This window comes from Lissotriton helveticus, chromosome 12 (genome assembly GCF_964261635.1).
Source record: "Lissotriton helveticus chromosome 12, aLisHel1.1, whole genome shotgun sequence".
Taxonomy (NCBI): domain Eukaryota; kingdom Metazoa; phylum Chordata; class Amphibia; order Caudata; family Salamandridae; genus Lissotriton; species Lissotriton helveticus.
In genome coordinates this window covers 283,103,434-283,129,579 of record NC_136073.1, presented here as the reverse complement: position 1 = coordinate 283,129,579, position 26,146 = coordinate 283,103,434, and the positions used below count along the sequence as shown (strand labels likewise).

Here is a 26,146-nt window from a genome sequence, read left to right as displayed (position 1 = left end):
GCTGAAACATGTTGACCACTACTAACCACAGATATTATGATAAATCTGTGTCTGCACTTTGTTTTTAAAAACTTGGGAGACTGGGAGATAACAATAAACTATCGACATCTACTCAGCCTACCCAATTTTAGTTTCGCTCACTTTTCGCTTACCTTCACACTGCTTTTTCAGCAGCCACATTTACACTAAGAAATTCTTGATAACCTCCCTCCATTGTTACACTCTATGCACATTTATATACGGTCATGGTAACATTGACAGACCGTTTCACTTTGACTCCTGAGCAAGGAGTACCCAAATCATGCGAAAGAGGGCGGTACAGTGTGGTTTCTGATGGGAATTTTTCCCTTTGCTCTCGAGTCTTAACTCAAGAATTGTTACACCTAGTCACATCGATTGTTCCCACTGTATTACTACATGTTTGGTGTTGGGGTCTGTACCCACAGTTGAGCGACAGATATGCTTTGACCCCTAGGTACTTTTTGTGGTATGAGTCTTATGGTTTGGAGCATGTACCTTGTGGGGGGGATTAAACTCGCCCTTGGACCCTCTGATTAATTCATTTAGTTTTTTGTTTAAAGCCAATAGCTCAGCATTCCCCTTTTGGAAGCATAACCTATTGCCTTTGCCAATGCTCGGATTCATAGGTGTCTAATTTACACATCATTGAGAGGTGCACAGGCCCTATACCTTCCGGGCCATGAAAAGAAGGAGCCATAAACTGATCAAAGACATCCTTAATAGACCACTGCAGAACTGCATACACTAGAAGTATGTTATTTTTCAGCATTCAGTAATATATCAGAGCCTCTTAAAAAAGTGCAGATATTACCGATTGAACCCGAACATGCTGTAGTGTAGCTCCTATTTTCCCAATAGGCTCTGCGCATTGGAATAGTACCTACAGCAGTAAAGGCCTAGGCCAGACGTTAACTAGGTCTACTACTGTCGATACTAGACTTAATTTTTGGGTTTGCCAGCTAAGCTCAGAGTTCGCTAGAAACTTTCTCGAATGTTCAAGGAAGGAATTAACTCCCCTGATTAGACAAGAAGGGATTTAGTTTCTGACAACCATAGAACATGACAACTTTGCTCTCCCCTAATCAAGAGTCAATCTCAAGAGTCGTGTGAGCACAAGGCAATTATTTTACTCAGTCAGTACGTGCATTCTTAGTCTCATCAGAATGTAGAGAAAAGGAAGAGACGGGCGTGTTCAATAAAAAGGTGTTATTTATTGATCAGTCCTTTTCTCGTACAAGAGAAATGGATCGATATTATTGCAATATTTATAGTTAAGTAAAGTGCATACATTAGAAGCAATTGTATAAAATAATACTGTAAAAACATTGATATGGTTTCTGAGCCATATGATGTTTAAAATGATTAAAATATATTTACATACACATATACATTTGACTAAACGCACTCAACTGGTGTTTCTAAATACGCCTACCCCGTGTACCTGACCTAAGTCTAATGCGTGGGCGGGAATAGAAAGTTACAGTTTAAGTTAAGTTTGTTTTTGCCAAGTGAATAACTAAAGAATTCTCTAGGAGGGGTTATTCAGTTCTGTACCTGGAAGTTAGGATGAAATGAGGAATGGTATCTCTTTCTCTGCTCTCGATATTCCAGGCTGCCTGCGAGGGCTACCCGGAAGCGCCGGTGCTGGGTCTCTCGGCTTGAGATAGCAGCGCGTCTCTCAGCGCGTCAGGAAGGCGGGGCTGCTGCCTGCGGGGTCTGCTTCTGCTCTCGGCTTCGGCAAGTATGGCTGCTCCGTCTTGTCACCACGCGTGTCTTTGCATAGGGCAAGGTCGGCAATATTTATACCTTAAAGGTGCCGAGATTGACGTAAGGATGGACATAGGTACGTCAATAAAGATGTCATACGACTTGCTCGTTAGCACATTCTTTACTAAAGTTCTCTGTGAAATCAAAACAATGGCCGCACGGATTATCCAGGTTGTCATAGGTTTGATTTGTTATGAGAACGTCGTATGCCTTATCAGGGGCTGGAGGAATGTCGCTTGTCTAATTAGATCTCAAGCGTTATGACCTAATCAGATAACACGTTCCTGTGCCGTAGTGTGACTGCGTCAGATAACGGTATCTGCATCATGGGGGTTTTCTTGCCTCATGGGCTGACTGTTAGTTAACTTGATAGTTAGTTTAACCAGAATAGGGTCAGGAATAGGGGGACTGATTCAGAACCTATAGAAATACACGACACCCACTCCACGCTAACTATGGTCATATCTACTAATCTATGCATAGTATAACATAGTACAACATACTATAGAGTATAGTGTATACCTTACCACCCCAAAATACATAAATGCATTTCGAAATTTTCAAATATACTGAAAAATTGCAGTCATATATATTGTATGCACTTAAGCTATGAATTAAATGCAAAAGTAAACACGCATTTTATGCATTATTGCTTGTTGGTATATGAGAAATACACATGAAATGGCTCTTAATATGGCTATACAGAAAAAAAGTCGAAACCATTTCATCACATAAAATATATTGTGAACATACCAGCGGGCAGCTAAAGTCTATATAAAGTCTATAAAGTATCTAAAAAAATAGAAATCTTAGTTCTCTAGGAATAGTTTCTTACTTTAAGCAGAAGATCAGTGTCCCGGGAAAAAATATATAGAAAAATATTTTAGGGGCTTGCTGAAAAAAGTTGCTGTCCGTGAACTGGATTGTAATTGTTCATGTGACTTTATTGTTAAAGTTGAAGGCCGAATTCAGGGAACGCCGTGTGCGAGTTTACTCAAAAGTCTCTATTTCTGTTCCGGAGAGAACATCATATCATTCAGGCTTTCGAAAAAACTGTCAACAGCTTCATGGGAAAGTTCCTCTAAGTCGGAAATAGGGGTAACCATGCATTCATGCGCATGATTGTCTCCATTGACATTCTGATTTGCATTGCTGACAGAAGGTCGTACCTGTTCGATGCTGCTTTCATCTTGAACTTCACTACTCTTCAATCGCAGTGGTGAAGATTCCAGGAATGCCGTCATCAGAATTGGCAGCCTTTGAGGGCAGCACAGTGCGTGAACCTTGGTAGGAACCAACAGTGTATCTGCATCCACCGGCGCATCCGATTGTAGCGTCAGACAGGTGTCTAACACGCATTCTTCTCCGCATAGCAGACACCTTAGTACAGGTAAAACACACCTTTGCCACATTGGTCGAAATGATAGAAACCAAGTCATGTTCAGGTCTCTAAGCCGGGAGAGTCCCAGGATTTTTGATATCCGGTCCCGGTATCCAATGGCTAGGATCGTTTCTTCCATTGTCGTCAGAGTTTGGTCTGTGACATGGGTTGCCATAACGAAAAATAAGGACTAGGAATAGGATTCCTGCAATTAGTCCCAGGATCAGGGGAAGTCCGCCAAAAATCGAATGGACGAAATCTGGAAAAATACCCAGTATGGCTTTGAATGGTGTTAATGCCATCGAAAATACTGTCTTAAATACCTTTGAGACCCCAGTGGTATCAGAAATATTTAAGATTTCGCTCAGGATTTCCGCGAAATGTACGGGGGAATTGGTTGATAATAATGTATGTATCTCTGCAGTCGTCCTTGCGACTTGTAGATCATACGTTTCTTTTGATGACGTGAGCCTTGTAGGCGTCTGAAGAAGCACTGTTTTCATTCTGCTTAAAGTGTCTATTCGAATAGAAGTAATTTTCAAACTGGGCCATGCCCTCGCCTCCCTGTCTGGAAAGGAGCTGGGGAACAAAGAACGTCCACAGCACTTGACCTTCGCTGTTGTAGTTACTAGATAAGGAGTCCCGGGCATAAGACTGCAACATCTGCGGTCTACAATAAGAATGTAACTCCCATTATAGAGTCTTTGAAAGAATGGTTCTATTTCAGTTGCAGGTGCGCCTTGCTGGTGACATGAAAGGTTGTATGAATTCCCTTCACAGGCTCCGTGCAAACTAATACCGTTACATAGAAGCGTGCCGCTTAGTGACATAGCATAATTGTTGCCACTAAGAAACACTTTCTGTCCTTTATTACTGACACATGCATGTGAATAGGGCAGGTTCCATGTTGTTTTAAGGTACCCCTTTCCCAATTTCTCGTACATGCCAGCCTGTATATATTTTTGGCAGTATTGAAACCTGAAGGTTGAGATTGGAATATTTATGATTCCGTGGATTATCCATTCACTGACAGGTCGTTCTGACATTGTCATTGGTAATCTTTCTAGTTTTTCAATGCTCAAGATTGTATAATCAGCACCCTTCTGCGCCATACCGATTTGTCTATCAGTAAGGTTAAAGATTTGGAATAGTGACGTTGTGTTGATTAAACGCCAAGGCACGTAGCCTGAACGCAGATTTTGTAACGTCCAGCCAAGCTGTACAATAGAACGCAATTGTGACTGACCATGTTGTAATAACAGTAAGTCTTGCGATAATATATCGATTGCTGAAGACACAATGCTGTCCAATGAAAAAATTCTGGAGGACAGAGTCATTAACCCATTGTCCACTACAGAAAGTGATTTTTCCAAATTAATACGGTCAATTTCCCGTATTCTTTCTGCTGTCTCAATTTGAGTAACCTTCCAGGCCTCATTGTATGCTGCATATACAGAGGCTGCTATGAAACGCTTTTGGCGCTGTTTGCGTGGTCCCATTATGAAATCACGCAAGTCAGCACCATCAGTAAGTAAAGTTAGGTGTTGCTTAATTTCAGGCAGTGTGGAAGTTTGTAGCCATTGAAGGCATAATTTGCCCACACTGTAGGTTGTTATTATCCCTGGGTGATGTCTTTGGGGATATCTAGGGTCTGGCCTGGTCATTTTGAAACCCTGTGTTTTATTCAGGAATCTATCTTGACAGTTATTTGTATCTGTGGGCCAGATCAACCATTGTTTCCAATCAGGATGTGTTCTGTTTTGGTTAAGTATATGGTTTATGTCTATTTCTTCATCTGTATCAGAGTTATTGCTAAACATTGTTGGCTTTGGAATAGACAGGTTATTTAAATCTTTGATTTTGGCTAAGCCAAGACAGGTGGTTTGTTGAACAGTGTCATTTAAAAATATCATTTGTTCTGGGATCATGCAGGCTCTAAACAAAGCTTCTATACCCTGTACTTGCCATTCTTTTGTACCCCAAACACTTTTCAAATCAACATTTTTGTCCCAATAATTAAATCCAAAAGTATTCATTTGTTCAAAGAATAAGTCAGAATAAATCAATTTTGTGTTGGTTATCATGGTTTTGGTCCCTGTCTTGTTTGACAATTTAAAATAAAATGTTTCCGCATTACTTGTGTTAAAACCTGAAAAATATGAATATTTGCCATACACGGTTCTTGAGCTCCCTTTTGGAGGTGTAGCACAATGTTCCCATTGATTAAAATTTAAAACATTTCTAGGTTGTGCAGATTTATGCAAGAAATGGTTACCATAATGGTTATAGCAGTACATGCTGTCATAATTTGTAGAACCCTGCAAATAATGATGTTTTGTAAATTTAGCAGACATTACTAAGTCAGACATCATATTGTTAATACTTTCAAAGTCCCAATCATCAGCAAATGAGTTTGGTTTTGCAAAGTCACTCAAAGAGATCTTAATTTGGTGTGGATATTTCAGGATCTCGACCGGACCATAAATTTCATAGTCAGTGTTGTCCCAGGCTACCCCACCAGGTATTGGAATTGCTGTAAAATTGGCTGTAGAAAGTTCTGAAGAAAGTTCTCGTTTCTCGACGTGTGAAGATGTGTGTGGTTTGAGGACCAAGTTGATGTTCTGACTTGCTGTGTCCATTTTAGCATATTTTCCCTCAATGAAGCGTCCCAAGGTAAATACCATGATGAGCCAAAGTATGAGGATAAGTGCACCAAAACCCACCCAAAATTCAATCCATGGAGAAATCAGATATGTTTCTTTTAGTTGTTTCAAGAGTTCCTTTGCTTTGTCTTTAAAGGATTTTGGTGATGGCTGTGTCTTTTGTTCACTGAAGCCGTCAGAGGAATCATCGAAGTTGATGAAGTAACCAGATGCAGTTCTATCAATTGTTCCAATTGGTTCAGGATTTTTGTTTCTTGCATTTTCACTTGGTACTTCTGTATAGATTGGTGTGTCTCTGCTAAATGTCTTTATTTGGGTTTTCAGAGGTCTTAGTTCTATTGCATTGTTGCATAGTCCTTGTTGTTCTTCTGTTGGCGTTTCGAATGTGATGAGCCTCTTTGATAGGACCTCTGTACTGGTAGCAAACCTTGGTGTTCTGCTACTTATTGGGAGTCCACTTGGCCTACCGTTGGTTATCGGCCACATGTTGTGGTTTTACCAGGTCGATGGATACAACTCGGTTCTCCTTTTTTCCAGCAAGTGGCGGTAGTACAACTGATCTTGTCCCGTTGACAGACAATACAGGAACTGCTTTTCTGTAAGAAGGCCCAAATTCCTTCTTTACCGCGATCTTCTCCCTGACTAGATCCCCGACTTTTGGAATCCAGACAGGTCTTGCTGGGACAGGTGGTGAATCTTCAGTGGTCGTTGGCTGTTGTTTCAACTGTATGTTGCTCAGGTCTTTTCTTGTTTTGTTTAAGTCCTGCAAAATAGCCAAACGGTCTTTGACATCAAAGCTTTTTTCTGTTACCACTGAAGTCTGACTATCAAGGTCAGAGATCAACATCCTAGTTCCGAATAATAATTCGTACGGACTGAATCCCTTCAGAGAATTTCTTGGCAAGTTATTTAGACTACGTTGGACACTTATTAGATGTTTGACCCACCCAGCTCCCGAACCTAATATCCTTTCTATTATAGATTGCTTTCTGTCTTGGTTTTTTCTTTACACCATCCCATACCCTCAGGAAGGAAGTGAGAAGATTCCCGCTGGGCTGTGCTCATTTGGCCATTCTTTCCCCCCCCTAGGCTGGATTGCCTGAGAAAAAGAAAAAAATGGTCGAACGTAGCATGCTCTTAGCGTATATGCCATTTAGACTCGCAAATCTTGTATAACAGTCCGGACGTCAGCCGAGTGCTGTTGATCTACATTATAAGTGGAAACTAGCCTGTATATGTTAATCGCAAGCCATTCTTTTTGTTGGTAATATTATCCGCCTTGCTACGACGAGGTATTAAACTGCTTCTCTCCCCACTGCGATCTCTGTTGCAGTTTGGGCAGTTTTTTACAAACATGGTGTAGTGCAGGCTCATGCCTGGCCACCAGTACCGTGATTGTAATTCTTCCAGAGAATCTTTTAATTTATGGTGTCTGAGACCCTCGCCCATGTGTGCGTCTGCGATTAACAAGTTTCTCCTGTCCATGTTTGGAATCACTCTATCCCCCACTCCAGGGATTCGAGCAAAAGGAATGGAGTTTGCATCTATGATGTATGTGTAATTGAGTGGATAGTTGATCGGTAACGCTGAGCAGTCGCCTTTTGATGACGTTTTCACCGCCAGCAATGTTTCGCCGTCAATGTATTTTAATGTACGCTTTTTTCGATCTACGGGAGCCGGTTTACTGGCTGCCGCTGCGGCTGTTTCAGCCAATGAATTCCCTACAACGTGAACGCCATCACGCTGGTGACTCAGTGAGTGTGTCACGTGAGTCTTTGGTAGTTCTTTTTTCAAAAGAGCTACCTGTTCCCAGAGCAGTCTCTGCTTTATTGGTGCATCCGTCTCATCTTTGTAACCGTTCTGAATCCAGGTCTGCAAATCCTTGTTATATGCTTTGACGCAGAAATATGAATCTGACACTATAAGTGTCGGGAATTCGCGATCCGCATTATCTAGCGCCATTTTCAAAGCTAATATTTCAGTTTGTAGTTCTGAATTAGTTTCTACTGAGTGTGATTTTGTTAATAGAGGTCTTAGTTTACCTCCGTGCCACACTTCTTTTGTAATCTCACATGTGGGATTGTATGCATGTTCTCCCCAAACTGAGGGTTGAGCATGTCCGTCTGTATATATTACACAGGCGTAATGTCGTAGAGGCAGAATGTCGATTGGCAGAGGATACGTCTTTTCATATTTTAGATTTTTCAATTCTTCTAGTTCTGGATCAAAGAAGTAATATACTTTGTCCGTTGTGATTGAATTTACCCATTGTAACCATTCTGGATCCAATGTTGTTGTTGGTAAATTACACGGTGTTGTTAATGCCTCAAAGGCTGATTCAGCTGTTCTGACTGTGATATGTCTACCGTCAGCTATGTCTTTTTCTCTAGCTATTGCGGTTTGAACTGTTTGAACAATTTTTCCTTTGTTGTTGAATCTCTGTTCAGCTTTTGTGTACAAATGTGATTTGAATGCAATTGGTACCTTATCTCCCTCATTAGAGGTTAGGTATGTGAATCCGCATCTCCCTGGGATGACTCGGATCACAAGGTTGCGTGTATTATCACGGGTTTCTAATTTTGTTTTAATTAGCATGTCTGTTTGTAAGGATCTCAAAATTTCTGTGTGTGCTTGAGTCCAACTGGATCTTTTAAAGTCTGGTTTAATTAGATCATAAAGGGGTTTGACCCTTTCTGCGTAATTTGCAATATATGTTCTTCCGAAATTTAGGAAGCCTAGAATTGACTGTAGGTTTTTTAGTGTTTTAGGAGCTTGGATTACGGCACATTTCTCTAGGAAATTGTCTGCCAGGCTTTTGCCTTCACTTGATAACTCATATCCTAAGAATAGGACCGTCAGATGGGCAATTCTGGACTTTTTGAAGTTGAATTTGTAACCCTCTGCAGCGAAACCAAGTATTATGGTGTTCACTCTTTTCAAGTGAGTCTCCAAGTCATCATCTGTTAAGTAAATGTCATCGACATAAGATAATGCTTCATCATCATATAGTTGTAGTAATTCTGTTACTCTTGCTGAGAATACCCCCGGGCTGTTCTTGTACCCCTGGGCTAACCGACAGAATTGTTTTTGAGTGCCATTTACTGAGAATGCAGTTAAATATCTGCTCTCTGGTGCTATGTTTTGACAAAAGAATCCGTTGGAGATGTCCAAGGTTGTTTTGTATTTTTTGCGCACTATGTTATTCATTAGTGCAGCACTGTGTGAGTTTTGCACTGCAAAAGTTTTGCAACATGTGTTAAGGTGTCGGTAATCCAAAACTAGACGGTACGAATTGTCTGGTTTGGAGACCGGAAACAAAGGATTGTTCATTTGTGAGGTGCAAGTTTCAATCACCCCCTGGTATTCTAGCTGATCTAGTATTTCATTTACTTGTTTTTTAGCTTCTTGCTTAATTGGGTACTGCCTTTGTGCAGTAGGTTGTGATTTTAACTGGATTTTGTGAGGAGGAGAATCCTCATCCCATCCTACATGATTTTTATATAAAGCAGGTGCTAAGGCCACTGCCCACTTTCTAGCAAGTGTATATTTTTTATGAATCGGTATTTGATTCGAGAAGGCAGGCATAATTACTTCTTCGCCATGAGGGCACTCCCTGACAAACTCTGGCGGCCAGTCTTTTTCAGCTAGAAGTATGTCATAACCCTTTGAGAGGTTATCCCAAAATAGTCCCCTTATTTTCCTAGTCTTATCTCCCTCTATACGTAATGTTATCTCGTATATTTTGTGGGGCTTGCTAACTCTGGTATCTGCAGTTTCCACTTGAAGATATTCATTCGTGTCCACTGTCTCCAGATGATCCATCAGGACTTTGCGAGCTATGCTCACCTCTGCTGCGCTGTCTAGCATTGTCTGAGCCCATTCTCCGTTTTTCAGTTGTGTCCTCAGTATTCTCGGCATTGTTAACTACCTTGATACTGGCTACCTTCTTTTTTGGAAATTGTGATTTCTTTTTCAGTTGAGCAGGTTCCTTGTCTTTGGACTTGGCGTGCTCTTCTGATCGTCCTCTTCTTTCCGATTTCTGCGAGGAAGTCTGAAAAGATTGAGAGGGACGTGTATCAATGTCTTGATATCTATCAGGTTTTTTAATATTATCCCTATTTCTAAGGTTATATCTATTCCCAGAGGGTTCACTCTGAGGTGACCTTTGTCTCGGGTTTGGAGATTTCTCTCTTCGCCTAGGAGACCTTCCTCTGGACTGGAATTTCTTTTCTTTAGGATTGGATTGTTTGTTTCCATCCCAGTTCTTTTTTGGTGAATTATTATTATTAAAAAATATTTTTTCTGGACTTGTAGTCAGTTGCGGTTTTACTGGTATTCCACCTAGACTATCTCTGCCTAGTTCTTCATAGGATTTTTCTATGATTCTGGCAATTTCAGCTGGTTGGTCTGCTATATCTGTCTCTTTTAACCTCTGGCGGATCGCCACGTTTGCTGCTTCACCCTTTATGTTGGCTAGTAATATAGCCGAGACCTGCTTGAAGTCTTTTAGTAATTTCATACCAAGAGTTAAAGCAGGTTCTGGACCGTATTCATCTTGAACTTGTTTTAGCACATCTGGTATTACCGAAATGGATGGAACACCGTGCGTTTTTGTGTAGATGGAAGCAAAGACTGTACCCCAAGTGTCACAGTCCTCAATGTGTGGTGCGATTCCCATTGGGAGACATATAGTCAGAATTCTGTGTTTTTCTAATGGGGTGGTGTCAGGAAACACCGCCTCTATTTGGGTAATTTTCTGTGCCAACCAGAATGGTATCTGTTCCCGTTTAGCTGGAACTTTACCTAGGCAGGATTGGATGTTCTGTGGTGTAATTTTATTTGTGTTCCCCTGGTGAGGGGTCAGCTGTGGAAGTTTAATCGCTGGCTGAATTGTTGAAGTCCGCATTACATACTGAACTAATTGTCTGTGAATTTTTAGTAGTTGTTTTAGCTGTATTAACAGCTCTGCTGCAGGCATTCTTTCGATGTCTGGATATGGTGTGTATCCGGCTAGGACCGGCCACGTTGCTCCTGGTCTTCCTAAAGGACCGAGCCTTGTAATGTGATTATTATGTTTTAGGGCGCCATCAAATAAGAGCAAATGCTCTTGGAATTTGAGTGGTACTTCCACTTCCTCGAAAGGAGTGTACTCATTAGGAGGTTCCTCTACTTTGTAATAGTGGAAGTACTTTGTTATAGTATTAGCTGCTGGAAAATGTATCCATGTATAGTATACCTCTGTCTGCCGATATTCGTGTGCCTCGATTACGAATATGACTGTGCCACCTCTAGGTGTCAGTCCATTTTCTATAAGTTTTAAGGTTATAGATCTCCTTTTGGCGACCGGAATGAGTATTATATCCGCGTCTGCTGCTTGCATGGTAGCATCAGCATCTGCTATTTCAGTAGCTAATCTAGTAACCTCTCGTTCTTCATCGCTGTCCATTCTGCTGACAGGATGGTATTATGTTTATTTGCAGATCAGGTTTCTTTATGGAAACAGAGATTAGATGCACAATATTTTGGAACTGTTTTATCCTTCAACGTTGACTAGACCAAGAACCATACATAGGAGTTCCCTCCTGCGAGGTTTTGGAGGATTTTATAACCTTTCACCCACTCCAGACGTCTTTGGAGTATTTGGGAAAAGGGGTCTGAGTGAGAAAGCACGACTGAGTTACTCTAAATGTCTTACGTTAGTTTTATCGCCCTTTCCAAACGCGTTGGGCGCCATGTAGTGTAGCTCCTATTTTCCCAATAGGCTCTGCGCATTGGAATAGTACCTACAGCAGTAAAGGCCTAGGCCAGACGTTAACTAGGTCTACTACTGTCGATACTAGACTTAATTTTTGGGTTTGCCAGCTAAGCTCAGAGTTCGCTAGAAACTTTCTCGAATGTTCAAGGAAGGAATTAACTCCCCTGATTAGACAAGAAGGGATTTAGTTTCTGACAACCATAGAACATGACAACTTTGCTCTCCCCTAATCAAGAGTCAATCTCAAGAGTCGTGTGAGCACAAGGCAATTATTTTACTCAGTCAGTACGTGCATTCTTAGTCTCATCAGAATGTAGAGAAAAGGAAGAGACGGGCGTGTTCAATAAAAAGGTGTTATTTATTGATCAGTCTCTTTTCTCGTACAAGAGAAATGGATCGATATTATTGCAATACTTATAGTTAAGTAAAGTGCATACATTAGAAGCAATAGTATAAAATAATACTGTAAAAACATTGATATGGTTTCTGAGCCATATGATGTTTAAAATGATTAAAATATATTTACATACACATATACATTTGACTAAACGCACTCAACTGGTGTTTCTAAATACGCCTACCCCGTGTACCTGACCTAAGTCTAATGCGTGGGCGGGAATAGAAAGTTACAGTTTAAGTTAAGTTTGTTTTTGCCAAGTGAATAACTAAAGAATTCTCTAGGAGGGGTTATTCAGTTCTGTACCTGGAAGTTAGGATGAAATGAGGAATGGTATCTCTTTCTCTGCTCTCGATATTCCAGGCTGCCTGCGAGGGCTACCCGGAAGCGCCGGTGCTGGGTCTCTCGGCTTGAGATAGCAGCGCGTCTCTCAGCGCGTCAGGAAGGCGGGGCTGCTGCCTGCGGGGTCTGCTTCTGCTCTCGGCTTCGGCAAGTATGGCTGCTCCGTCTTGTCACCACGCGTGTCTTTGCATAGGGCAAGGTCGGCAATATTTATACCTTAAAGGTGCCGAGATTGACGTAAGGATGGACATAGGTACGTCAATAAAGATGTCATACGACTTGCTCGTTAGCACATTCTTTACTAAAGTTCTCTGTGAAATCAAAACAATGGCCGCACGGATTATCCAGGTTGTCATAGGTTTGATTTGTTATGAGAACGTCGTATGCCTTATCAGGGGCTGGAGGAATGTCGCTTGTCTAATTAGATCTCAAGCGTTATGACCTAATCAGATAACACGTTCCTGTGCCGTAGTGTGACTGCGTCAGATAACGGTATCTGCATCATGGGGGTTTTCTTGCCTCATGGGCTGACTGTTAGTTAACTTGATAGTTAGTTTAACCAGAATAGGGTCAGGAATAGGGGGACTGATTCAGAACCTATAGAAATACACGACAATGCTTTCTTCCAATGGAAGGACTCCATTTCCCTATGATTTCTTCATTTTCTCTTGCTCCTTCTATACACCATGAGACGCTATCTAGAACTGTGGCTGGTGAGTTAAGGACAATAAATGCTTTAACAATCATAATTGGTCAGGCGGAACTGCCGACTAGGAGTTGGTCAGTTCCCGAATCCGAAACGGTGTGGGGGCGGAAAGTTTCCACCCAGCATCATAATGAGGCCCTAAGTTGTGTTGGTTTTCTGAAACTGAAATTGCTTTCTGGGTAGGAAAAACAATATAAACAGAAAAAACTATGATGCTAAAAATAGAAACAGCACCTTTCAAAGAGAACAAAGCCCACAATATAAAAATATATATGATAGGCTCCCCACCTGAGTGATAACGCTAGCATTTAATGATACCCATTTAGGTACAAAGATAGAACTATGTCATTCTTGCGATCACACCACTGAGGATTTATTTGCAAATATATCAAAAGTTGCAAGTGGATTTATTTTCCATAAAAACCGTTTAACATGTTTCACCTGCAGCTGATGTGTAACCAGGACAACCGTCTTCCCCTTCAGCTTTCTTTGAATGCATTCTTCAAAAATGTGCTTTCCAACATGGGCATCAACAGCGGACAGGGGATCGTCCAACAGGTAGATATCCTTGTCGGCATACACAGCCCGCGCCATGCTGATCCTTTGCTTCTGTCCACCGGAGAGATTAATGCCTCGTTCACCTATCTTTAAAGGGGGAAAATCACAGAGGTCATTTTGCAGGCAGGCAGCCATTGTTTTCACCCAAATATATCAACATGTTGCATTCTGGGAGAAATTCATCACTGAATAGGAGCCTTGGGCTGCAGAAATGAAATGCATAGAAGCACACCTCTCACTAAAAGAGCTCTGTGTTTTCAAATCCCTTTAGACTGAACCTTGTTTCTATCACTTTCCCGATGTCTACCGTCCATTCACAGATACATTTTCAACCCTAAAATGGATGTCTTGGGCCACATACGTGAGAAGTAGCTTTATTCTGGGATCCACATCTAGGCATGCGCTTCTCAGTTTGAGAGACTCACATATACAACACACAATGGAATCGGTGTAATGCTTGAATCAGCACTGGTAACTATTCTGGACCCCATTACAGTGCATCCTTTTTAGCTTGACTACGCTATTCAAACAAGCATTTACAATGCAACAATCTCGCCTTTGCCAAAGTTAGAGCTATTGGTATTGTAAATGACAAAATTGTTATTTATGTGTTGGATTTGAAAACAGAGAAATAAATGGCATTGTCATTTACATTGCCAATAGCTTAATCTCTCGCAAATGCGAGATCTATTGCATTTGCACCCACACACACACACACACACACACACACACAGCCACACACACATACACAGCCACACACACACACACACACACACACAGCCACACACACAGAGCCACACAGAGACACACACACACAGCCACACACACACAGAGCCACACACAGTCACATACACACACACAGAGCCACACGCACAGAGTCACACACGCACACACACACAGACACACACACACAGACACACACACACAGAGCCACACACACACAGAGCCACACACACACAGAGCCACACACACACACAGAGCCACACAAACACACACACAGAGCCACACACAAAGATCCACACACACACAGAGCCACACACACAAACAGACCCACACACACACACAGAGCCACACACAGAGCCACACACACACAGCCACACACAAAGCCACACACACAGCCACACACACACAGCCACACACACACACACACACACACACACACACACACAGCCACACACACAGCCACACACAGAGCCACACACACATACAGGGAGCCCCAGAGCATAATTCCAAGAGCCAGCAAAGGCTCGAAGCATAGGAACCAGGTTACACAGTATTCCCTTTTCATGGCTGCCTTCCCCCTCCTTCCTCCTGCCCCCTCCCTCCTCTCGGCAGCATGTTCTGCTCTCTGAATCAATGATCAGTTGAGATTTCCAAAGCTGGTCAGTCAGCATTCGGGCAGTCATTCCCCAGTTTAGGCCGATCACCTACTTACCTACTCATTGCCCGAGTTGTCTAACCTCGTTCCCACAGCTGCCCCCCTCTGCACATCTACTGAATAACACAGCAGCACTGCACATTCCCAAACAGTTGCGCTAACACCCCATGGGTCGCCAGAAATGTACAATCGCTGCTTAAGAGGCATCTGCAATTACATTCCCTGGGTGTGTAACAGTCTTTAATGACATTTCCACAATCGTAAAGAATCTAGAATTATGCGGTTAGGCTTCCTTGTAACCTTTGACATTGGTAGTCATACTGCAAACGTAACAGGATACATACAGCTACATACTACAGGGACATTTACACACCTAAGTTTCCTGGCTGTGGAGGTTACATCATCTAGTAATTCCAGTGTGAACACATGTATGGTTACATTCCACAGTCATTCCCTTGTATTAAGTCATCTGGGACGGTACTTTCAGGGCATCCAGGCAACCAGCAACAGTGCTTTGGCAGGCAGCCATCTAGGCTTACATTCCCTTTGTAGGCAGGTGCTAGTTACATTCCCTTCACAGACAGGCATCTTGGCACTGTCCCCCGTGAGGACAGATGTCTAAGGTTACACCCCCTTGGTATAGAGCATCACTGGTTACATTCTCTCGGTGTCCCGGCATCCTCCGCTACCTTCCTGGGGTATTGTGGTCCCTACACTGAAGGAGACCCCGAGCCCTTTATAAGTCTGGGGCTGAGACCCCACAGGGTCACCTTGGAGGGGACTAGGTGTCGACAACCTTCTGCATATTTGCGACTCTGTGAATAGCGATCCCGGTGCTGTTTTTGAGGGAGGGGTGAAGACTTGGAACATATGAGAGTGGGGGTGGGGTGTCAAAGGAAGACCACACGCTTCATTGGGAGAAAGTCTTGTGGCAGATTAGGAAGTGGGCGTGACCGGGGTCACTGGCGAGAGGCGTTCACTGCAGGGTAAGAGGGGGCTGTACTCCCTTTAGCAGTGAGAGGGGGGCACAAATAAGTCAGTACATGTGAAGGCAAAGGTGTAAATTAGACCATCAGACTTTGGAACAATCAGCGTCTGACAACGGGAGGGGGTGCTATACGACATATGGTTGGATGGAGAGAGATAATCCTCGAGAAGGCAGGACAGCGAACAGTGAAGGCACGCTATACAGCACCCCCTTCAGCCCTGCAGAATGGACCAGCCGCAGAGACCGTGGGAACGAAACACACCCGCGCTCTCCAAGTGAAATCATAAACACACCCCGCGCTCTCCAAGTGAAATAAGCAGCATTTTCAGAGAGCGGTAAAACCGTCTTGCGAGCCCAACTCTACCCTCACGAGCCAGGAGTTTACAAGGGAAGTCGTCACCCAGGCAAGCCATTTCGGAGAGCGCCAGCATTCGCCGGGCCATCCCGGGTGCAGTATCTGGAAAGTGGTGGCACCCCTCCCCCGCAGCCTGCCCAATGAACACAGTACGTCCCCCCAACATCACATTTGTTTACTCTGGTGGGGGGCTGACCGGGGCTCGCGCGATGGTGGTGGTGGTCACCGATTTACCGTTCACTTCCGCAGCAGCCGTTCCTTCATCTCACGGGCGGGGGGCGGCCGCACACAGGACTGTCGGTTTGGCAGACAAGCTAACAGGAAGGCATGTAAGATGTCTGAACGCCTCAGCAGTTCCACCCATGATGTAGTGCGCTGTGCACTGCAGTGCGCAGTGCCATCTCTCCCACACCTGAAAGCCATTAAGCCAAGCAGCAACACTGCCGCCTCCCCTAGTTCCTGCCTGGCTTCACCGAGCGAAGTAAGTAGTTTCACTTCTTGTGTTTTCTGAAACATTTTGAGATGTCTAGAAGGGAGAACCCTGTGATGTTCATTCTGCAGTGACAACAGGCACTGCCCCGGGAGTGAATCAAAACACGTGAATCCGCGACTCCCTGCAGAGTGTGCCTCGAGCACCAGTGTGTACGCTCCTGTCTGATGTGAGGCGGCTCGGGCTTGAAATGCCCCGAGCCAGCCTCCGTAAGGAATCGGATGTTCGTGTGCCTGCAGTGGGCTGGCATTAGCTGAACAGTTTCACAAAGAGACCTCTTTACTTTAGGTCCTCTGAGTGTGTGTTTTAGTTTCCTTAACGCTCACTGAGACCTCTGCCGATGGGAGAGGCTTGTGCGTGCGCATCTGCCTTGTAATGTTTAAAGACCTAACAGCCACTGCCCCTTCCAGCATAAAAGTTTGCATTTGTGGCTTCGAGTGCGAGTGAGGAAAGGGGGTGGGAAACATATTTCTAGATCTAGAACCGTTTTGTCTTTCAGTGTAAAAGAAAGAGAGGGCGTTCCTGCAATAAAGCATTTTATTTCTGAAGTTGCTTGGTTAGAAGGGCTGGTCCTGTTGCTGCTTAAAAGAGAGATAGCCCCTAAAAGGAAACCGATCAAATAATGTGCACGTCTTAAAAAAAAACACTTTTTGGTTTGGAGCTGCTGCGGTCAGGAGGAGGGTTGGCGGCGACAGAGGAATAGCCGCATAATTATGATGACTGGTGTCAGAATGATAATTTTAGCGCGATGACAAGGAGTTCCGCCTCAACAGAGGAGACGCGCAGATGCAAATGCGTTATGTGAGCGTGTGGAGTGGGAGCTTCAAGGACATGAACAGATGAAAGTTTTGGTTCACTTTGTATATCACTTGCTTGGCTTGTATAAATGAACGCGATATTTATAGATCTCAAACTGCTTGAGTGAATGAAGACGCTGCCTTTCCTCTCACGGGCGGGGGGCGGCCGCACACAGGACTGTCGGTTCGGCAGACAAGGGGGTCCCAAGCGTCCCTTAAACCCCGTTTCAAGAAGGCTCCACAAACTCCTAATGGGCAAGGAAGAGGCTTCCTTCTCTGGGCGGCAGCGTTGTCTGTGACAAGAAGGGTGAAAATAAGCGCTCGGAACAAGCACTCGGGATGACGTCAACTTTCTGCTTTTAGAGAAGTCCTTTTCAGAGTCGCTTGGCCTGATTTACTGGTGGTGTTAAAGCTTGCTTATCTTCTTTATGGGGCGAAACAGATGGCCCCATGAAGAAGATAAGAAAGCTTTTAAGCCAGCAGGAAGTCAAGTAAGCCCGTCTGAAAAGGACGGTGCTTAGCGAGAAAGGAGAACGTCACTAGGACCTCTTCTCCAATGGCTGGTACCGTTTAGGAGGCCCTTACATCATTAAATCTCGCCAGTTCGAATGCGCATGTGCGCACTCTTTCGCAGGCTCAGACCTAAAAAGGGATCAAACATAGAGAAATCCGTTCTGGCTCTGCCATATCTAAAATTCTCCAGCTTGAGCTGCTAGGGCTAATGTTCACTGATACACCCCAGCATTGGTCCGAAGCCTGCTTTGCCATAGGACTCAAGCTGTAAAAAACCTATGAGGCGTAATGAGACTGACTGAGGGACGTGGTCTGGAAGTTTAAACTGTTCTTTTTTCTATAGGAGCTGGACCAAAGCTGATTTGCATAAGGTCGGTCCCTGTCTGCTGTGGAAAGGTTAGCTAACAAATAGACTGGAAAGTCCCACAGAAAGTTCAAGAGGCTTACATTATCTCAATCATTCCATACATTACCTTTTTGCATTTTTCAATAAGGTGGCACTGGGTACATAAGATGTTGGGCAGCAAGCATTCAAACGGTCAGCCTATGCATATTCAGCACATAAATTACTATATGACCTTCAAGAAATCTTCAAAATCCATTTTCTTTTACCTCCTTCTTCAGAGTTTTTATGTCCATATCTTCACCCTTTTCTCCTTGACTAGGCACTTAATGATTTATATGCTCCTAGAACCACAACATTGCTATATGTTGTATGTGTGCGCTAAAATATCTATACCCAATTAAATGAAATCAACCTCTTGTCCCTGCATTCTATCTGAATTGCCACATTGTACCACTGCACTCTAACCACATTACCCCACTCTTGCATTACCCTAGCATGCATCAGCACTAGCATTGTTTTCACTTCTCGTCACAGCTCTGAATTACTATTCACGAGGTCCTCATAGCAGTCCCTTCATCACACAGCTGTCCTCCAGTGCTTATCTGTGATGCCGCCACCACACCATATCACGACATCACCCAACTACCCCTGCCCGCAATCACATTGCCACAGCCTAGCAATACAATATCTCTCAACCACATTACTACTTCATCACCTCATCATCACTTCTGTAGCTAAGTACTTTCAACTCCCAGCTCTGCATTGCCACCATACACCACCACACTATCACCCCCACATCACACTGCCACCTTGCAAGATTCTGTTACTATAGCTCGCGACCATGGCGGCGCAAGCCCCAAACAAGTACTTCAATTGCCACATTGCACCTTATCTCCCACGCAACGACCACCTAAACAGCATTATAGCTCTCTACTGTTGCACTACCATCCCAATCACGACAATCCCAACCCATTCCACCACACTGGCCCTCCTCAAAACTGCATTATTTATTTCTTTAGGGGCTGGTAGAATATGATCCAGTCTGTGTACTGCCATCATACAGCATTTTGGAAATGGGAATACAAGGAAGGCAAAGTGCATTATATATGCTGTTAGTCTATGATGTATAAGGTACAGCAGTGGGGGGGGGGGTCAATGCTGCATCTTTTAGTGCGGTGGCAGTGGGTGATAATGTGGATATGTGCAGTTATATCACAGTGAGGGGATTAATGCTGAAGTGGTGAGGGGTGACAGTGAAGTGATGAGGTGGTTGTGCAGTGCAGCTATGTGATGAAGAACATTGTTGAACGTTATAGTGCTGTGTTTTGGAAGTTAATAAAGGTGAGTATTGAAGGTAGTGTGATATGGCAGTGTGGTGGTGTGTGCTGTAGTGCAGAAGCCAAGGTGATGATGCAGTGGTAGGGTCTGTAGTTGAATGGTGTGAGATTGTTTTTTGTTGATTTGAATTGTAGTGTGACACTGTGGAGATTTTGGACAGTGCAGTGGCAGTACTGTGATAAGCATGGTATAGCGGGTGTGGAGGCTCATACTGGAGTGAAGGAGGGGAGTGGTAGTATGGTACAAGGTGCAATTGTGTAGTGAGCACATTTGGTATGTGTACAAAATAGGGCTATTGGTTGCAGGGTTAAAACCCTACTCCAGCAACAACCACAATCCTTGTTAGGGAGAACCACAAAAATCACTAGATTAACCTGTGTTAATTGGCTGGTACCTTGGCACAAAAACAGTCAGGCTTAATTTAGAGGCAATGGGTAAAAGATTAATGCAGCTCACAAACAGTAATAAAGTGAAAAAGCAACACAAGAGAAATCTTGTAAATTTTGGTGAATAAAATTACACCAAAGCAAATTAAAGACCATTTTGCAGAACCAGAGTTATGAATCTTTAAAGTTTGTAGTGAAATCTAACACCTAAATTATCAAAGAGGCAACTGTAGGTATCTGGTCAAGCAAGCCTGGGACAAAGACAAACTTAAGGCCGACAGCGATGAAGCCAGATCCACGAGATTATAAAACTTCTTGAAGAAGGGTCTAGGAAAGTGTAGAGATATTTCAAGGGACCAAGGCAACAGGCTGTGTCTGAGGAGGCATTGTTGTCATCAGGAAGCCACTGGATGGGGTCTCAGTGAAGCCATCGATGATAGCGGGGAAAAAGCCCAGAGTGGAAAAAGGTGGATTTCCGGGTCAAGGAGTTAATTAATGGGGAGTTGGTGGTCATTGAGACCGGTGAAGATTTTTATCTTTGAACTTAGTCAACTTTTTGTAAGTCGAAAAGTTCTAGCTGGACAAAGCTGCAGGCTGTAGCCAAATAGGGCTTCATGAGGCTACATACCATTGCTGGGAGTCCAGCTGAAAGGGATTTGCTGCTGTGGAGAAGAACGAAGTAGGAGCTAATGCGGTGATGCATCTTGAGTGGATTGACTGGCACGTAGGCCCAGGTCTTCTGTTGGTTCTCCAGGCAGTTGTTGATGGAAATGTTCTAAGTCACAGGTTTTTGGGTTATGCAGGCGTGCACCTCTAACAACACTTCCAAATGTCCAAGACCTGGGGGACACCACATGCAGGATTATGGCTCACTCAAGCAGACGCAAGTTGCAGGGTCCAAGGCCTCAGTAGATTATTATGTCCCTGTAGCTCACTCAGAAGATAACCAGCCTTTGGAGTCACTTTTTGTCATCCAGGTTCAAGGAGATGGTCCAGTTCTCCTTCAAGCATCAAGATAGACCTTCAAGCAGCAGGGCAGTCCTTGGGTAGCAGCAGGGTAGTCCTTAGGTGGTCTGGGCAGTCCGAGCAGTCTTCCAGGAGTGTAAGGAAGAGGTGTTTTAAGGGTCCAATATTTATACCTGGTGCCAGCCTTTGAAGTGGGGGGATTTCCTTTGCTAACCACATATCTGGTTCTGGAACGTTTTTCCCCTTCACTGCCAATGCCCCAAAAAGTCTGGAGTGACAAAAGACTAGTCACAACCAGGAGCTCCCTCATGACCTAAATACTTATACAGCAAAATGAATCCATATACATACAATGAGCACCCAATCCAAATTTTTCAGCCAACTAGACAAAAAATTCCAACATTTATAAAAATATGATTTTTATTTCATTTCTTTTATCAAAACTTTTTTCATTATTATTTCTTTACATTTTCAACACGTATTATATATACATAAATAATCAACCAAAAAAAGAGATAATACATACAACTAAATCAAATGCAATCAACCCCGGTAGAGAGTAAAATAAATACAACAACTCATTCAAACTTACTCACACACAACCATCCAAACCTTCACATTCGTAGCATATCTGGAAAGCACAACTACAAGATGACAGTGTAATTGGGATGACCAAAGACAAGAACTGCTGATAGCAGGATGTTTTCAGGGCAGTGGTCGACGCGTTTCGGTGGCTGAAAGATGAAAGAGTGCCACCTTCATTAGGACCTGACAGATATAATGCCCACTCACGGGCCACTCCACTCGGGGAAAAAACAGAAATCAAACCTGAAAGATGTAAAGATTTAGGAGCGGAATGCCCACAGAAAAAGTACAGGCACATTTTATAACAGAAAGGACCACCTTCTAAAGACATGAAGGCACAGTATTCTTTGCTTTGACGTTATATGCTCAAAAAGTTTCACAAATTGTATACAACCATGTAACATAAACCAATGGGCCCCTACCTACTCAAGGCCCACATGAAAGTCATAAGAAAAGAAACACCCAGTGAAATTACATATACCACCACCAAACAAATACATTCAGACACTCACGTGTACACCCAACTAAAAGCAATTCAAATAATGCCACTACTGTCTATGGCCAACTTGTGTGTCCATACTTACTGCGAGAACTGTATCACAATCCTCTATTTCAGAACAACCAGATGTTGCAGAAATGTAATATCAGAAGATTGGATACTTCTCAAACCGCTGCCAGGAAGCAACACACTCAATACCTATGAGGGCAAAGTACACATAAGGCTGTTGTCTACATCTCAGTAAATCAGATCAAATACATGGCAACCCGTCCAGTATGGAATAGTCCCATGGAGTGAACCTTCAAAATAAACATAACCAAGAGAATTCGTACTCCCATGTACATACGGTCAGCCCAAGATATTGCAGTAAAGAGAAAAAACTATTTAATGTATCTGTTCCTCCTGAACACAGGCTAACAGGTGAGCATACCTGGTCAGCTACATAAACGTATACATAACAATCTTTCCTATCTAAATGACATGACATATTGGCGCAGACTACATAGAAAATTTATAGAGTCAGCACAAGCTCTACTAACTGTGATCAAACATTCTGCCTCTGGAAAGTGTGTCAAAAATGAAACTCTGATGTTACCTAAAGTCTCTTCAAGAGGTCCCTAGAGCTTCCTCCTCCTGTCTTGCCAAATATTATGTACTTCTGTCTATAACTGTAACTGGCTGTAAAGATATGAGGCAATATAAGATCCCCATATTGATATACATACATGAACATAAGCCTAAAGACATATTTCTCACTGCAAGGGTTCCCTCTGTTGTAACCCTACTACTATGCCGTTATTAATTAGATGCTATGCAACATCAAGACAGTAGAGAGTCCTCATAGCCAGTACCAGATTAAAAAAGAGCACAGGTGTCAGAACCTACTAAAGTTAACAAATACACTATGTACTCCTCAGAATAGTGTTACTGCTCTCTCATTACGCGCCATGACAAAAAGCCATCAAACTAGCATGCTAATTACCCACTAACGAGGACCACCAACCCGATAGTCAACTAGGTGAGCCTAGGTTCAAAACGCTAAAAGACACCTCACCTTTAAATGAGTCCATGCGGAGAACCTCAGCCATAACAGCACGTTGCCTCGTATCCTCAGAGTAATCTGGTCGAAGTCTGATTAGGCCAGAATCGCGATATAAATACCCGAAATACGCGCAGTGTTGGCGCAAAATAACTCACACCTGGGCTGCCAGCCACTGAAATCAAGAACAGACTGACACCCAAGTTAACGGTCACTGCAATAGTTGTAGGACCAAGCCCAAAAACAAAGCAGCGCCATCTTAGAAGGGTGGATTTGCTGAATTTAAAACATTAAAATGAAGAGCCCAGTGTGTTTACCGCATTTAGCAGCAAGAATAGGCCATAACCAGTACTCACTGATATAATAAAGAGCAGATCCGACCCTTCCCCACATCAAAACTGGCTCCAACAAAGTCCGTCGACAAAGACAGGAGGAGAAGGGAAATAGCGAGCTAACAGGTCACTAAAATAAATACAGGGGCACTGCCATCCGAAAATAACACGCTGCCACAAAAATCTGTCGAATCAAGACTGATTGCTGCCAGGTCTAAAGGCCAAAACTCCAAAAACCAAAAGATGTTAATAAACAAGGGCCTTATGTAACACGCGGCAACAACAAACAAATAAAACAATAAGGATCGCAAAGAGCGGGCTGTCAAGACGTAATGTTTAGATCAAATGCCATGTGGACCGCTAATATACAAGACACTCCTGATAATAAGTGGGAGCACACTACAGGGGTAGAGTATCAGGTGCCTCCAAAGACCCATCATACGACATTGTAAATACTACCCCAGTACGATTACTTACCTTTGAGGGCAGTACCTACAATCAACGAATTTAGAACATTTCATGCAGACCCGCTCTCTCCAAAAGGCAGGAAGATCGCCCCCAAGGTGCTAGGTGGAAAGCTACCCACCCATAAACTCCTGAAATTAAGACTACGGCCCAGCCTAAAGGCCTGCTTATAACACATACTCAGATGACTCTGGTGACTCAAACAAGATTTAAATAAAGAGATTACCAAGGCTGGGCCACATGCCATGGGATGGCTTCATCCCAGTTTCACACTATTGAGGGTGAAAATCCAAAAGGTTTCCCTTCTTTTTCGAAAGACATCAATAGGGAATCCTGCTATACTTTTTTTTTTCTCCAAAATGCCCCACCTGATGTCACTCTCTGAGTGATCTTTGTCCACACAATTTTGGACAAGGGGTGCTGACAACTTCCTGGTGTGTATGGTCGATTTATGCTCACTAAAGCGTACTCTAAATTCTCGTGCTGTCTCCCCTATGTAAATCAAACCACATGGACACATGAGCAAATAGACTATGTTGTGACTTATACATTTAGTAAGGTCATGAAGCTTGATGTAACGGCCATTGTGGCTAAAGTTATCAGTCACAATAGCAGCCCCACAGGCATGACATGATCCACATTTATGGTTCCCCAAAATAATGGGCAAACCTGTAATTGAAGTCTGGCAAAGGTTATTTAACGAAGGTCTCGAGTGGACCAACATGTCCCGCAAGTTCCGATTTCTGCAGTAAGCCTTAAAGGGTTGCTCCAATTGTGTCCCCCTCTCCGTCGCTGTTCAAAATTATACAATTCCTTTGGATAACATTTTGTAGTTCAGGGCAGAATTGTTCACAACACAAACAACCCGATCTTGGGGCTCACGACGTGTGCCTTCCAACAATGCATCACGGTTGTAGTATTTAGCTCTTTTATAAGCATGGCGTACCAATCTCCGAGGGTACCCTCTAGCCAGAAAGCTTGTCCTCAGAGCTTCACCATGTTTATGGAACTCTGCCATGTTAGAACAGTTACGGCGAACCCTCAAAATTCTCCAAAGGGGATGGCGTCCTTTTGACAGGTCGGGTGGTAGCTGTGGACTCCAGGATGGTATTATTGGCAGTAGGCTTCCTGAACAAACTCACTTCCAGGAAACCCCCAACGCCCGAAATAAGGAAGTCAAGAAATTCCACACTTAGAGAGCTACTGTTAGATGTGAATTTCTGATTAGGATCACTAGCATTCAACCACAGAATAAACTCCTGCAGTGATGCGTGATCTCCCCTCCAAACAAAAAAAATATCATCAATGAAGTGCCTCCAAAAACCAACCTGGTCAAAAAAAGGAGACACCTCATTGAAGATGTGTTTGATTTCCCACTCACCCATGCAAGTGTTGGCTATGCTGGGAGCACAAGAGCTCCCATGCTGGTCCCCTTTAATTAAAGTCAAAATAGTTATTCCTGAGTACTACCTCCAAGCATTCAAGGATGAAACCATCTGGTCTATCTCCGGGCGACCTCTGCAACAGGGCCGTGACCGCTTGTAACGCTTGACACTGAGGAATATTTGTGTAAAGCGCCTCAATGTCAAGCGTTACAAGGATCTCAGTGTCTTGATTAAATGGTCTACCCTCAATCTTACCAATAATATCACCCGTATCGCGGATATATGAGGCGTAAATCTGCGTCAAACTTGGATCACGGTTCCTTACTGGAACCGATGGTAGAAATAATGGGCGCATCGGTGGATTGTCAACAATCTTATAGGTTTTTGGGAGCCCATAAAGGGTTGGGGTCTTCGGGTATGTCTTATTGAGGAAGTTAAATTCCTCCTCACATATATACCCCAAATCCAGGGCTCGTTCTGTCATTTCACCAATGGTGGTTCTCAATTTAGTGAGTTCACGTGGGTGTGATCTTTTATAATGTTCAGGGATAGATAACATTTGAAGCATCTTGTCATTATAGTCAGCCTGCTTCATAAGGACTATCCCCCCACACTTATCGCATGGTTTCACAATCAGGTCTTTATTCTCTTTGATATTTTTGATAGCTTTGTTTTCAATATGAGACAAAAGACT

General features: G+C 43.3%; 1 protein-coding gene across 2 annotated transcripts in view; it reads right to left on the bottom strand.

Annotated features, from left to right (window-relative positions):
- Nucleotides 1-26,146, bottom strand: part of ABCC12 (ATP binding cassette subfamily C member 12) — a 1,077,363-nt gene that overhangs the window by 384,401 nt on the left and 666,816 nt on the right. For both annotated transcript variants that reach the window (XM_078670535.1, XM_078670536.1), the window contains one exon: nt 13,474-13,677. In XM_078670535.1, the coding sequence (XP_078526661.1) occupies nt 13,474-13,677 (204 nt within the window). The remainder of the gene's footprint in view (nt 1-13,473; nt 13,678-26,146) is intronic.